General features: G+C 37.5%; 1 protein-coding gene across 1 annotated transcript; it reads right to left on the reverse strand.

Moving 5' to 3' along the window:
• Nucleotides 1-6881: 6881 nt before the first annotated feature.
• On the reverse strand, nt 6882-14922 carry LOC139710661 (beta-1,4-galactosyltransferase 6-like). Its single transcript, XM_071622587.1, has 7 exons — nt 14728-14922; nt 13535-13615; nt 12351-12622; nt 10478-10594; nt 9373-9560; nt 8508-8735; nt 6882-7469 (listed from the first exon to the last, which is right to left on the reverse strand). Exons 1-7 carry the CDS (start codon nt 14909-14911, stop codon nt 7304-7306), a joined length of 1236 nt encoding a protein of 411 aa, XP_071478688.1. The 5' UTR covers nt 14912-14922; the 3' UTR covers nt 6882-7303.
• Between the last annotated feature and the right edge of the window lie 280 nt (nt 14923-15202).

Genomic DNA, 15202 nt, shown 5'->3' on the forward strand with positions numbered 1-15202 from the left:
CCATAACAAGATGCACTGCAGTGGAATTCCTACTGTTGCAATTAGTGGTGGGTGAAACCCTATTTTGACTGGACTACTAGTTCGTGGCGATCATCGTACAAAATAGCACAGTGTGTTCTTCAGCCGTAATTCCGAAGTAAAGGGAGATTTCTCTATTTTAGTGTTGCAGTGTTTCCTATGGAGGAGCTTGAGGAAAATTTGATGCAGCAAATGTTTTGTCTGTCTGTTTGTTTGTTTGTTTGTTTGTTTGTGTGTTTGTTTGTTTGTTTGTTTGTTTGTTTGGGGTTTTTTTTCTAATGGGAGTCCGGACGTTTTAACTGTAATATTTTGTTTTACATTATGTGTGATTGCTTGAAAAGTGAAGCCCTTTGATCACATGACTGAACACCCATGTTGTGTGGTTGGACGTCAACACAATATTCTGTGATATTATTCTTTTTTTTTTTCCTTTCACCATCAAAATGAACACACAATATCAATGTGGTATCAAAAATGTTTTGATATAAACGTTTAAACTAAAACAGAATTGGTAAATGATATGAAGTCTAGGACAACCTGATGCCAAGAATATATATGAAATTTTATTTCTCGAATTATTTGAAGTAGCCTAAGCCATTTTAGTGACAATCAATAGAGTTGATAAGTTTATTTTTAAGCCTTGAACAATCTAATACCAAACATTTTCTCGCTGGATTCATTTGAAGTGGGTTATTTCAGTGAATATTTCTAGGAATGGTAAATAATTTAAGTCTGAATAATTTTGATATACCAAGGATGAAGCTCTTTTTGCTGAATCCATTTGAAGCGGGTCATTTTTATGGTGAAGAATTATGCGCAAAGTGGTTGTGGCAGAGTCATAAAACAGTTGTTTAATATGTCTTTAACCTGCTTGTATTCTTTTTTAGTCAAATAGTTAAGCTTCCGCTAGTTTGTGTAACCAGCCCTATACTCTTTTTGTTTACAGTCGATCTTGGGCACGTGATTTTCACCTTCATAGTGATAAGTTTAGATTGAATATTACGGAATGATGCTTGTTTAAATTGTGAGCTGAAACTTATAATATGTTTTCCATCGTATTGTTGCTAAAGTCAAAGGGGTGACAGAGACATTGATATACATATAGCCATAGTTTAGGCACGACGTCTCCAAACACAATATTCTTGGTTATAGCTAGTAGTTAATTGTAAGGGTGGGACTATTTTCGAGATGTTGTTTTCGTAGATCTTTGCCTTTATCTATTGGATATATACATACATACATTTCTTAATCATATATGTGTGTATAATATACATATAGACGTATACTTCATAGGCTATGTAGGTAATATAGGTATATATATACATGTATATGTATATTATATATATATGTATATATATATATATATATATATATATATATATATATATATATATATAGCTTATTTTGGCACACAAACTTTCGAGCGATTCGCTTTTTCTCAAGTGTTCTTGATGTTAGTACATGTATTACACCAACATGTGGACAACTATATACATGTATACATACATATATATATATATATATATATATATATATATATATAGCTTATTTTGGCACACAAACTTTCGAGCGATTCGCTTTTTCTCAAGTGTTCTTGATGTTAGTACATGTATTACACCAACATGTGGACAACTATATACATGTATACATACATATATATATATATATATAGTTGTCCCTCATGGGTGGTGGTGGTCCTCCCCCTTCGCACTGTCATCCCTGAGGAAGGGGGAGGACCCACGAAAATTCGGATTTTTAATTAAAATCAAGATTGGCATTTAATGCATTCCTCTATTGTGACATTATTATTGCTATTTCTAGAACTGCCAATACGCGGAGCAAGTACAATATATATATATATATATATATATATATATATATATATATATATATATATATATATATATACGGGTGGTGGAGAGGGACATCATGGGTACAGAAAAGGATGTTAACATTTAGCAGGCTTTGAATTCGGGACCTCTGTTTGAGAGTTGCATCCACTAATACTGCAGCTACCCCCATAGTTTATTGACGGGGATGTCACCAGTATAGCTGCATGTTTGGAGCGATTATTGACAAAGACTAAAATAGGCATAATTTTCAGTCCTATATTCGAGCTTGCGCGAAGTAGTGGGGCGGTAATAAGAGCTTGAGTATAATATTGTGAGCATCTTTTTGCATTAAGAAGTCCTGATTGAGAGCGGTAAATCTTAACCAACGTAATGATTGTTATTTTTTTTTTTATAATTATGTCCATGTATAATAGAAAGCAAATCTTATGACAGGCCTTATCAACCATCGTTTGGGGGCACCCTATACAATCATCGCCTTTTTTTTAGCATTCCTCCCCTCCATAATTACACTCAAAATGTTTTGCCAACTTGTAAACTGGTCTATTTTGAACGACTTTTGGACTTTGCAATCAGGAGGGGTTTGAAATAAAGAAATGCAAACAATGCAACAAAATACTGCACACGTTTGCAGCAATTTAAAGGGCTATGGTTTAAATTGTGGAACGTTAGTTTAGTGGCTGGTATATTCGTATTTGTCTACAGTTTTACTGTACAACAGTCAAAAGTTGGAGTAACTTCAACGAGAATTTGAATCAAGACAAAATTGTTCATTTTATTTTGAATTTCCTCACATTCAAATGGCACATACAAAGTGTCCATACACATCGAGAAAAGATGAATCATACCCACCCAGAAAAGATGAAAATTGTTCACATGATTAACTCTGTTCAAACACGAACCCGCGTTGCAGAGATTCCCACAGTGACAATTGAAGGATAGACGCAGTCATTGAAGTTCGCGAATACACATGCCTAATACTGTACTGGGAATATGAGATATCAAACGGGAAAAAAAATCGCCTTCCTTATTTTTTTTTTTCAATTCAATGTGTTACGTTGGTTCCATGACAATTGCTCCTTCGACTATTGCTCCCATGAAATATCTGCATGATATGAAGCAAGCATGAATTCTACCCACAAACATAAAACACTGATCTTGACTGACCCTAATCGTGATCCTGGCATCAAACTTAACCTATAAGAACCCTATCACAATCCTAACCCCACATAACCCTTAAGTTCTTGGAGAAAATAAGACCCGAGCAATATACCGTTTAGATTCTTCAATAATTTTGTTACAATTAATAAATGCTTCTTTTCCAAAACCCGAGTAATGAAGAATTTCAGTGACCTGCTCCCTTCCGTTAAAGGTCTTGTTTACCTTTGGGAACGGTGATTTAAAATATGTTCAAGATATCACATTATGCATAATGCGTAGGTCTGTTGTATCACAAACGTCCTACCATATAAAATTTTCGCCAAAAAAAAAACCTAAAATATAAAGAGATATCAGTATTTTCCTCATTAAACCATAACTGTAGACGGTTTAGTCTGGCAACATTTATATTATGACATTATTGTTCACATTTTATGTATTTAACGATGCTTAACATCGATTATACGGATTCAAATTTATTTTGGTATAGTTTCTATTCCTAACTCACAATCTAGAACTTAAAAGCACTAACGCTGGGTTTTTTGTTTCTTCTGCAAATGGTAAACCATGCCTTTAAGTTCCATTTAGGCAAGATTTCGCTTAGTTGTTGCGGGCAGGGCAAGCCCCTGTGACAAGCTTTGGCAACTTTTGTGAATAAAGCATTCACAGAATCTAGAATAAATACATAGCGGATCCGGTCTGTAATTGTCGCAGGAGCAGGAGCAATGGTGTGTCTCCTTTACGCTGTTCTCGTACAACAAGGTCGGCTATAACGTAATAACTGCAATAAAATCTCGAAACATCCAACCAATGAAAACATAGCTAATTCCACCTGTTTACGCGAATTTTCAAATTATGAAGTTCTGGGAGCATTTCATGAAGCGTTTTGTCAGATACTTGTTTTCTGACAAACTGTTATAAGCTACTGAAATCCTATACAATAGATTGAATCTGATTGGCAGAGAGCAAATCTGACAGAAATAAAGAAATATGACCAAACTCTTGATGAAATGCCCTCCTTGCAGTTTGGGGAGCAGCCATTGCTGGATGTGAAGACTACAATACTTTGTGACGTCACGTATTGATAACGATATTAAGAAATATAAAGGAAATTAAATGTCATTCATTTTTCTGGCACAATGAAGAGCTCTTGACCAAACTCTATAAGAAAGCAGGGAGAATATCATATTGCCTTTATATCAGTATCAAGAGGAGGAAATGTGTACTTTTCATTAACCAAACTCTTGATGAAATGCCCTCCTTGCAGTTTGGGGAGCAGCCATTGCTGGATGTGAAGACTACAATACTTTGTGACGTCACGTATTGATAACGATATTAAGAAATATAAAGGAAATTAAATGTCATTCATTTTTCTGGCACAATGAAGAGCTCTTGACCAAACTCTATAAGAAAGCAGGGAGAATATCATATTGCCTTTATATCAGTATCAAGAGGAGGAAATGTGTACTTTTCATTAAAAAAGAAGAAGAAATTTTGTGGAATTTGCTTTATAGTTTGATCAAGTCCGAATTCTGGGCAGTTCTTCTTTACTAGTTAGCTCATCAGTGTCCTCTTCAGTCAATTCTGCTTCCGATTTTCTTTAAGATTCCTCCATTTTAAACAATTAATTGAAAAAAATGCAGAAATTTCAGCCACTGTTGCATGGAAGACTAGTACACTCTATGCAAAAGTATGTCGTATGACGTCACATGGCACTGCGCAATTGGACTTAGTTCAAGTGTTTTTTGTTTTATTTTCTGAGGCTTTTCGAATGTTCAGTTTGGATATTCGATCTCAGAATGATAATTTTTGTCCCAAAATATTCATTGTCCCATTCTGGATTTTCATGGAAAAACAAAAGTTGTTGAGGAAAAATTGTTACATTCATTTTTCAGCTTGTTTTGATCACGCACACACACATACACACCAACACATATACACATTCAGGCTTTTATGCTCGTGGAATACTCTAGTCATTATTAACACTGCATCACACCCAAACATACAAGTACACTACAACTTAGACAAGTCTTCTTCTTTTTTCTACATTTACGAAGCAACACTACAAACAGGGATAATAATTTGCAGTTTCAGCACTGACATTATGCTATACATACAATTCCATACATACAGAATTAGTGTATTTTTTTTTAAAACTAAGTGTGTATTTTGTGCGCGGTAACCTATAGATACATCGGCTAGTAACAAGGAAAGTGGCTAACAGTTTTCCCCGTTAACCACAAAGTTCAAGATAATTTTTTATTTCATGAAAGACCTTGTTGACACAAAAGACGTGAAAAGTACACGAGAGAAGCAAATAAGTCTAGAAAAAAAAAACACAAAATAAGTAACCTTTCTGACAGAATGTACGGCGTGGAAGACAAAAAAAAAAATAAGGTAAAGGGAAAAATCTCTGAACTATTTCGTGAAAGTACTGAACATGCATTTATCATTAAAATGATACAATGATGACAATGCTACGTAAAAATCGGTTAGTGGGACTGAAAGACGTGTGTATTGAACAATACCCTGCGGCACAGCGTTGACATTCTTGACGATTGTAGAAATCACATTGAATGCTCGCACTAAATCAGTTTGGTCATCTCTAAATGCACCAGAGATTTACGATTTTTATCAGGAAAGGCACAGAAAGCACTTGACTCGAGTGTCTGAGGTTATTTCAAATCTCTGGATGGCAGGTAGAAAGGAAAAGAAAATAATATTTTGATGGCTGCATCTGAAAATCCTTACATCCCCTGAATAGAAGCTTTGATAACATCATTTTAATGACATTTTAATTTGATCATGCTGTTATTTCTTATATCTTGGCATAAAACCAATGCACTTCTGACTTTGAAATAAACGCGCTTCAGCCATTAGAGTTTACTCTGGACAATAATATCAAAATATACTCTCTTTTTTTCATTCTAGCTACAATCCAATGACAAAAATTCCATTGGCCTATGCCTGAAATGGAGCCAACAAGGAAGGAAAAAACAAATAAAAGACGAAATCCCAAAATCATAGCAGTCACGTACCTTAATATCACATAGATTACATAAGGACATTGAAATAATGTCCTGGCCGGCGGAACCGTGGGGCCGTCAGCTTTTTGTGCACCATACAAAGGAATACATAAGGTGTCATCACTTTGGGCCCCCACACTTTTTTTAATCCGGAAGTACGTAAGTGGCACTTAGAAATAGAGATCTTGAAGTGTGAGCGTACCGACCCAAGGTTGTTTTTCCACTGAAGACCTTTATTTTGTTTTTTGTTTTTTTACTTGTGAGCTGAAAACCCGGAAATGGAAGGGGAGAGATGAGCTGAGGACCTTTTTTTAAACCCGGAAGTGGGCCCCCACACTTTTGAAAACGCTCCACCGGCCCTGAATGTAACGAATCTGAATGTTTGAGCACATCTGAATCATAGTTTGATTACTCTCAATCTGTATCTTCCGATTAGATATTGGTGCGCTTCATTTGAAGAAAGAAAAAAAAGAAAATGTGAAATGAATTTCAATATTTTGAACGAAGATGGCACCAGAGGCATTTTAGTGGATACCACCTAACACCAATTAAGCCATGCACATGCAAGCTATTCAAAAAAAAAAAAGCCTTATGTAAATATGAACATATTCACATATTTCAGAAAAAGAAAATGAGCGCATGTTGAAAATCATATGGCGTGTATGGAATCCTAACACTTAATTGGACCCTAAACTGATTTAAAAAAACGCCATAGTCCAACAATTACTTAAGTTCACCTTCTCTTTCAAGAATACGTATAATAACGTTGTCTTTGGACACGGACAGAGCTTTAGATATTACTGTAAAAGTGGATATTTTTGCACGGGTAATTTTTCGCGCTCAGCCGGTTGAGATGAATTTTGCGTGTTTTAATTCCACGGAATCTAGACATCATTTAGGATAAGTAAGGCAAGCAAACATATTCGCATGCTTTTATTTTTGCGTTAGTCTCTGGTTGTGCGAAATGCGCGAAACTTTCCACACAGCAAAAAGTGTCCCCTTTTACAGTAATGAACTCGACTTCTTTTAAAAAAAAAAAAAATCACTGATGATATTCCTACGGAGTGTCCCTCTCCATTATGTGAGATGATTGCAGTTTTCGTCATAAAGATTGGAGCATTATTGAGGAAGCCTTGCAGTGAGGTCATCGATGTCCTCGACTGACCCTTGACCTCTGACACGTGACCTCCGACAGCAACTTCTCAAGTGCTTTCTTTTAATTGTTGTTGTTGTTTTTTAATAGATCCACCTTCAGCTTCCTGGACATCGTGTCCAGCGATTATTCCACGGCAAGCGGGGAATATTCACAGAAATGTTCGTGTACAAAGGGTTGAGTGTTATAACCGGCGGCTGGTACGCGAGATTACTTAGCCCGTCTGATGTGGCCCTCTCGTGTTGATGTTTTAAAAGACAAAATCTAGGGATTGTGGGGGAAAGGGAAAGGGGTGGAAAGAAAACTGAACGATCATTAAAAATTCCATCATGTCATCAAGCAAGACAAAACTCCATGCGATCAAAGTATTCTATAGACTGATTTTTATAACGAAAACACAAGAGAAAATATACGAATGAATAACAAAGCGTGACGAATTTATCACTTTCATTTCAGGGTGTGGTTAGATCTGACTAAAGCATTGTTAACTAGCCGAATCATGGTTGTTGCTGTCACAGTTTCTTTTACCCTTTTTGTTCAGTTATCTTGCGGCAAAAAAAAATTCGAATTCGAAAAGCTCCCATTGGGTGGTTTTAATTAAAAATTTTGTGTAAGTTTAAGTGAAAGGAAATACATGAAAATACTGAATACGTACTAGACGTATTAAACAGCTATTTACAATAACGACATATCAACAATCCATGGCCATGCAAAATCCTCCATGACTTCATTAGTGCAGTTCTTGGACATTGTATCAATGTATTTTTTCTTCGTGTGATATAAATAGAAACTGATGGTATAAGGTTTTGCGTATTCACGCGCCCTGATATTCACTCCCTCAGAAGACAGGGTTAATGCCATAAACCTTGCTGAACGCTATGTGTAACACATGGACTTCTTGCCTAAAGGTATATGTGCACAATTTGTGCATATTTGACTCATTAAATCGCCTGGTCTAATTTTCTATCGGTTCTCCGTTTCTTTTTCACACACACTGATTACTCGGGGCTTATACAGCCAGACAAACTGCTTGCTTTCAAGTAGGTCCCGTCATACTTCTCTTTGTTCAACTCCATTTCAATTTCGATCAGTTATCATTACAATTGCTGTGTTATTACCATGTATATTGTTTGTTTTTGCACATTGTAAGATGAAAAACTTGTATTATTATATCTGATGTAATATTCAAATATGAGAAGTATGAAAATAAATGAAAGATATTGAATTGAATTGAATTGAATTGAATTAAATTGAAATGAATTGAAATGAATTGAATTTGCACAGATAAGGTTAACCCGTTACCTTGCTACGTTGGCATTGGTCCCACTCACACTGCGATGGTTGATTGTGTCGAAATAGCCGATTTCGCCCGTCGGACGCGTCCTGTGAAAGTTGTGAGATTTCACCCGCTGGGCGAATTCGTCGTCTTCTCCACCCCATCCCCAGTAGACGTTCGGCAAGCCGTTGATGGCGCGCATCTGTTTTGTCGTCAGTCCGGTAACACCGCCAAACAGCGCTTCGTATAATATTCTAGCATTGAAGTGGTAATAGAAAAAAAAAATGATAATCCGTAAACTCATTGGAATGAGACTATTCACATCATGGACAAGTCTACTTAACGGTGTGTGCAAGTTTACGCTAGAGAATGGATTTTGATGGTTTTGTTTTTTAACCATGGGTGGTGTAACGAAGATTGCCACTACTTCGGCATTATTATGAAGCCATTATACATTCATAATCTTATTTGAAACAGTTCGACGTGTGCTGTTTGTGTGTGAGGCAAACAGAATGTAAATGCAGAAAGCACATACAATTCTAATGGCGTTATTATTGACATAATCGACTTATACTACACGATACAGTATGATGTGTGAGGAAAAATTTCCTGCATATTGATTACAATAAACATTGCATGGGTTTGTTCAAACATCAATCAACAATGGGTGATCACGTGTTATGTTCTCAAACACGAATATGTATAACAATCAGGTTCCGGCTTTCTGGTCGGGAAAATCATGTATCATTCTAAAACCCCAAATCTGATGGATTTAGAAGACCCGTTTAAACGGATGTTGTTCGGCAGACTCATTTGCGGCGATGCGTTACTTATAGATGAATAATTAACATAAATCATTACTCTGTAATCATTTGACATTGAAATACTCACTTGTAACCCCACATTGCTTCCCCAGATATAAAATGCCTCGGCATGTCATCACAGCCTAGATAGTTGTTGGCGTTGAGGGCGATATGATCGACGTCATGAAATATTACGCAGTCGTAGGCAGTGAAGTTGAGCGCCTCGACAAACCCCACGTTCATCAACATCGCACGATTAAAGCGGAGGTTGTTATTCTGCATGCAGACAGAACAGAAAAAAAAATCATCATTTTGAGTCATAGCATCTTGATTGCTTTTGGATAGTTTTTCCCTGAACGTATTTTGCTTCGTATCTGAGGTTTTAGTTCATGAAAAGGCTTACGCCATGCCAAACAGTACAAAGGGAAGACTTTGCCACTATTGTTATCATTATCATCATCATTATAGTCATTAGTAAACTAGTGTGTATAGTCTTGTAGGGGTGGTAGCATCACTATTAATTTCATTTGAATCAGAATAATTTTTAAACTGCCTATGGCCTTATTACTGTTATCATTAGTTACACCATCTCCATTTTCACTTTTCCTGATACTCTTGCCGCACTTTCTTCTTCTCCTTCTTCTTCTTCTTCTTCTTCTTCTTCTTCTTTGTATGGTGCACAATATGCCTGGTTGATACTGTTTGCTGACTATTTCTTGACATCATCCGGGACGAATCCCGAGGGGTCGGCATCGTTCCTCTGTTTTTCTTGTGTAGGTGGGTAGGAGGACCACTTCACTGAGTTAGCACCCGTGCTGCTCTTTTCGATGAATGAAGTGCGATCTTTGATTTGCACGTGTCATGATTCCCTCATACATGGGATATATCCGAGGGATAGAGTGTTTTATTACAGAGTGGACGTTGTTCAGACTAGACTCGTGAATAGAACCCAGGTCATTTAGAACCCGGGTCATTTAGAACCCGGGTCATTTAGAACCCGGGTCATTTAGAACCCGGGTCATTGAGACTGGGAGGCGGACGCGCTACCGACCACACAAAGCCATGTCACTGCCCTGCAAACAATAACTCTTAGGCCCGATAGCAAATCATTGCCATCGTTATTACATACTGATAATTTATATCTATCATCACAGCTTCGCTATCGTTACCACATTACTATACAGTGTACTTACTTGCTCCGTCACAAAAATGGAGAATTCTAGCTGCTGTCGTTGTAAGAGAGGAACTATGTGTCGCAGAAAAATTGGTAGATGCTGAAACCGATCTCGGAACGGGATGATAATGGCTACCTGCAATAAGAATGATTGATTGTAATATGAACTTACTGATACATAGAGAGAAAGTTATATGGTGTTAATTGATTAAAAGATAGAAATAGATGACTAAATAGAGAGATATGATAATATCAAGCACGCGTACTATCTAAGCACGCATCCATTTCTTATGCATGTATTCATCCTTTGAGTACTTATAAATACACACTTATGTATTATTTAGGTGATGAGATATATGCGTGTGCAGAGAGTGAAAAACAATTCTTTTGTTTTTTTTATTTGAATTATCTTCATGTTTTGTTTTCACATTTTTCAGCTACACATGTCTGCGAAAAAAAGAGAGAAGTCCTACAATAGTGCTTTTTCGTTGAGGGAAGGATAGAAATATTTACTCTCATTAATCAACATCATGAAATTCTTCCGTCGAGATGTCTTCATCGCAACTGATTGACAAAAATAATTGCCCTGCATCGACGTAAATAAGCACTGAATTGATCAGTGTTTTAGTAGTAGCCATGATATTTTTTTAAATAGGATCAGGGGCGTAGGTACTCGAGCAGGATTCGAACCTACGACCTCCTGATCTCCGGACAGGCGTCATCTCTACTAGACCATCGAGCTTCCGCCCGACAGCAAAGTGTTGGTTCTAATCCAGCGGGTACTGCGTAATTATTCAAATTTATGAAATTAAGTCGATGTAGGGCAATTTGTCAATCAGTTGCAATGAAAACATTTCGACGGAAGAATTTCATGAATTTGATTAATTACGCAGTACCCGCTGCACGCTATATGATTAGAACCAACACTTGTTGTCGGGCGGAATCTCGGTGGTCTATAGTGGAGATGACGCCTGTCTGGAGATCAGGAGGTCGCAGGTTCGAATCCTGCTCAAGTACGTGCGCTCATGATTATTTTATCACATGGCTACTACTAAAATACTCTCATTAAGTTCCAAATTCAGGCACCACGTTGCATTCTCTTCTCTTTGATGGCGAATGGAAGGGAAAACTACAAAGCAAAGTGTATGAGAAGAAAACAGTTGAAATGTATAATGATAGGTCTACAATGCACAGAAATACTTTTGTGTAGTATTCTACAGCTTCTCCAAATCTAAGCATCACGTTATCTGTGTTCTTCGACAGGGTGTGAAATGGAAAATGATACTCTTTTTACGTGAAAACAAACACTCTAAAAACATCCCGGTCAGTTTGACCCGGTAAGGGTCTGTTGGGACCACACTACGTTCCGGGTCAGAAATGACAAGGAATGGAGTCAGATATGACCCCATTCAGAGTCATGAATTGGGTCAGGGTGACCCCATTCCGGGTCTTCATGACAAAACTCTAAGTCACTTTTGACCTGGAACGGAGTGTGACCCCAACGGACCCTTTTCCGGGTCAGTTCTGACCCGGATGTTTTTCACGTGAAGAAATCAGTGTTGATGCATTTTACTCTCATCAGCTCTATAGTAACTATTGGACATGAATGGATCTACAACTGAGTCATGATCTATTGTCTCTTGGTATATCATACAGGCGCTCGTTCACTAACCACGGCAATGGTGGATCCAGAGGGGGCCGCAAGAGGTGCACGCCCCTTTTATTTATCCTTAAAACCAAAAAAAATAAAAAGGAAAAAATGAAATGAAACCCGGAAGTGGAACCAGAAATATTAGTTGCGCCCCCACCCCCCCCCCCCCCTTTTACAGAACTCGTGGATCCCACCTTCCTGATCCGCCCCTGTCCGGGGAGTACCTCGGAGGAGAACCCACCTTCCAGCGTGCCTGACACGAGGTTGGGATCCAGTGGCCTCCTGGCAAGTATTTGTAACCTTCCCTGACGTCAAGCGAGAGCTGTAGATCCGTCAGCAAGCCGTCGATGGTCTGGGCCTCTTCCGTCATCGTGCGCCGCTTCGTGAGGATGGTGGGGAGCTGCTCGTTCGCTATAGCGACGGACTTCTGCACCCTGTCGCTCAGTGACCCTAACAGCTCTGCCCGGACCTTTGATAATGATATTGGTTCCTTTCTGGGTTGTATTACCGCTTCTGCAAAATGAATGAATGAATCATGAACTCATTTATTTATTCACCCATTCATTCATTCATCCATTCATTCATTCATTCATTCATTCATTCATTCATTCATTCATTCATTCATTCATTCATTTACTCATTCACTCACTCACTCACTCCATTCATTCATTCATTCATTCACTCATTCATTCATTCATTCATTCATTCATTCATTCATTCATTCATTCATTCATTCATTCGTTTACTCATTCACTCACTCACTCCATTTATTCATTCATTCATTCATTCAATCACTCACTCATTCACTCACTCACTCCATTCATTCATTCATTCATTCATTCATTCATTCATTCATTTATTCATTCATTCATTCATTTATATTTTGTAATAATTGTGCGTTTCGCAAATGAGAGCAAACATTCTTTTATTTTCATTTTCATTTCCAAGCACTACATCTGTGTATTACAAATTGCAAATCAATAATGTTAGTAAAAAAAAAAAAAAGTTTCAGTTTCACACGGTAGAATTACACCCGACGTACAGGGATGAACAAAATCAAGACTTTTATACAAATAATTTGAAATGTCAAAAGATATTAGATGAAGAATATTCAATGCTCAACCTCTTCCTATCCATAACATTTTTTAGAAAAAAAAATTGTGATCAAAAATTGCACATATTAGACTACAAGACAAAAACGCGCGCGTGTATAATGTTGCAAGCAATATCATTCTATGGCAAACATCCAACTATCGTCATCGTAACAATGATTAACTGTAATGGCCCAGAAACAACACACACACACACACACACACACACACACACACACACACACTAGTCACACACACGTCTGAAAGAAAAATTTCTTCGAAAGTAGTGTTTGACCTACGCAAATGCAATAAAAACAACAACGACCTAGCTTACCATTATGGGGAAGACTTGACGATTTTTGGCACTTTTCTTTGGGATGAGACACTTGGTTTGGTTTGGTCGAAATATTACCTGCTAAAAAAAAGAAAAGAAAAAAAAGATAGTCGACATATTTAAACATAATGAATATATCGAGAAGACTCGTCCAGTGTTTGATGATTCGTACAAAGTAGAAGCGTGAGCGTAATGTCAATCTGTAACTGTAAAGTCCCTATTTATATGGGTGAAATGTTCGTCGGAAATTTCACTAGCGAACAGGCAGCACCAGGTACACATATATGAGCTCCATCGTGGAGACCTAATTAGCTCCTTTGTGGAGACAATATGAGCTCCCCCGTGGAGACTTAATGAGCTCCTTTGTGGAGACAATATGAGCTCCCTCGTGGAGACGATATGAGCTCCCTCGTGGAGACTTGGTACATTAATAATGTGTATATTTTTCTAAGATTTATAATGTCTGTTTATGTTAAGTGCTGTCTGGGGCAAATTATTTGTATAGGGCCCCATTTTCTCTCTCTTCTTTCTTTCTATAAAACAACAACAACACATTGCTAAGCTGCTGCCGTCTGCTCAGGCTACACAATGCAATATTCACACATCTTGGTTCCAATAAAATCGTTTTGATAATGCGGCTGCAGTTCTTTTGTCATTCCTGCTGAAAGCTCAAGAGAATGGGATAACGCAAATTCAACAAAAAAAAATAGTTTACCGTGACACCTCTCCATAATGATTTTCCGACAAGTATACCAGTCACTTATTAATATCTTCAGTTTGTCTCAGTCCGTTCGACGTGTATAAATATCAAAGCCGAGTAATGAACACTGTAGTCATCATTCTTGTCATACCACTTGGTGTGACCGGAAAAAAAAAAACAAAACAAAAAAACCTCTCTTAATCATACAGTGATACGTACAAATTGTAATATATGTTACGACAGGTGAAATGTATCATTATTTTGACGGTTGCAATATTTACATGTTGTTTGGAAATGGAGATAGAAAAGAATCAGCGTAATGATGGAATGGTATCCACTTATCGGGGAATTTATGATGACCAGCATTGCTTTCTCTGTCCGGGCTATTTTTTGTTGCTATTATCATAAGCTCAGATGAACTATTAAAATCACTGCTGGAGTTATATCTGACGCAATCATCACAACCTGAGCCTTAATATATTCTAAAAGTTACCATGATTCCCTGTTACTTCGGAGACTGTAGGAGTGTCGGGGCTTGAAGAGTTACCACTCTTTGTCGCAGATGGTGTCGAGGTCTGATTCGATGTGGTATTGCGCCCTCTGTCGTCGCCTGACTGTCGCAGCTTTTCACCTGATTTGCCGCGACGTGGTCCACGTCCTCCAAAGATCAACTGCATAGAGCTAGGTTTGGAGGCTGCAAATGAGAAAACGACATGATTGTGTGTAAAGATTGATAATGTTCCATTTCGTAGTTCTGCTTTGCGCATGAGCAGAAAAAAAAAAGGTCGTTCCCATATCAGACACGTTTGCTTTTGAATTCCCTGATTAAAGCATCTGCGATGTAATGATTATTAATATTGTGCAAGCTTTAAAAATAGCATGCTTGTCAGCACTTGCACCTGACAGCAACATCAAATTAACAATGTAATTTAATAGAAATATTTTTTTTCACCGTATTCACGGATGCT

This window comes from Diadema antillarum, unplaced genomic scaffold, assembly GCF_040938485.1.
Source record: "Diadema antillarum isolate AM-2024a unplaced genomic scaffold, OU_Dant_1.0 scf00000039, whole genome shotgun sequence".
NCBI lineage: Eukaryota > Metazoa > Echinodermata > Echinoidea > Diadematoida > Diadematidae > Diadema > Diadema antillarum.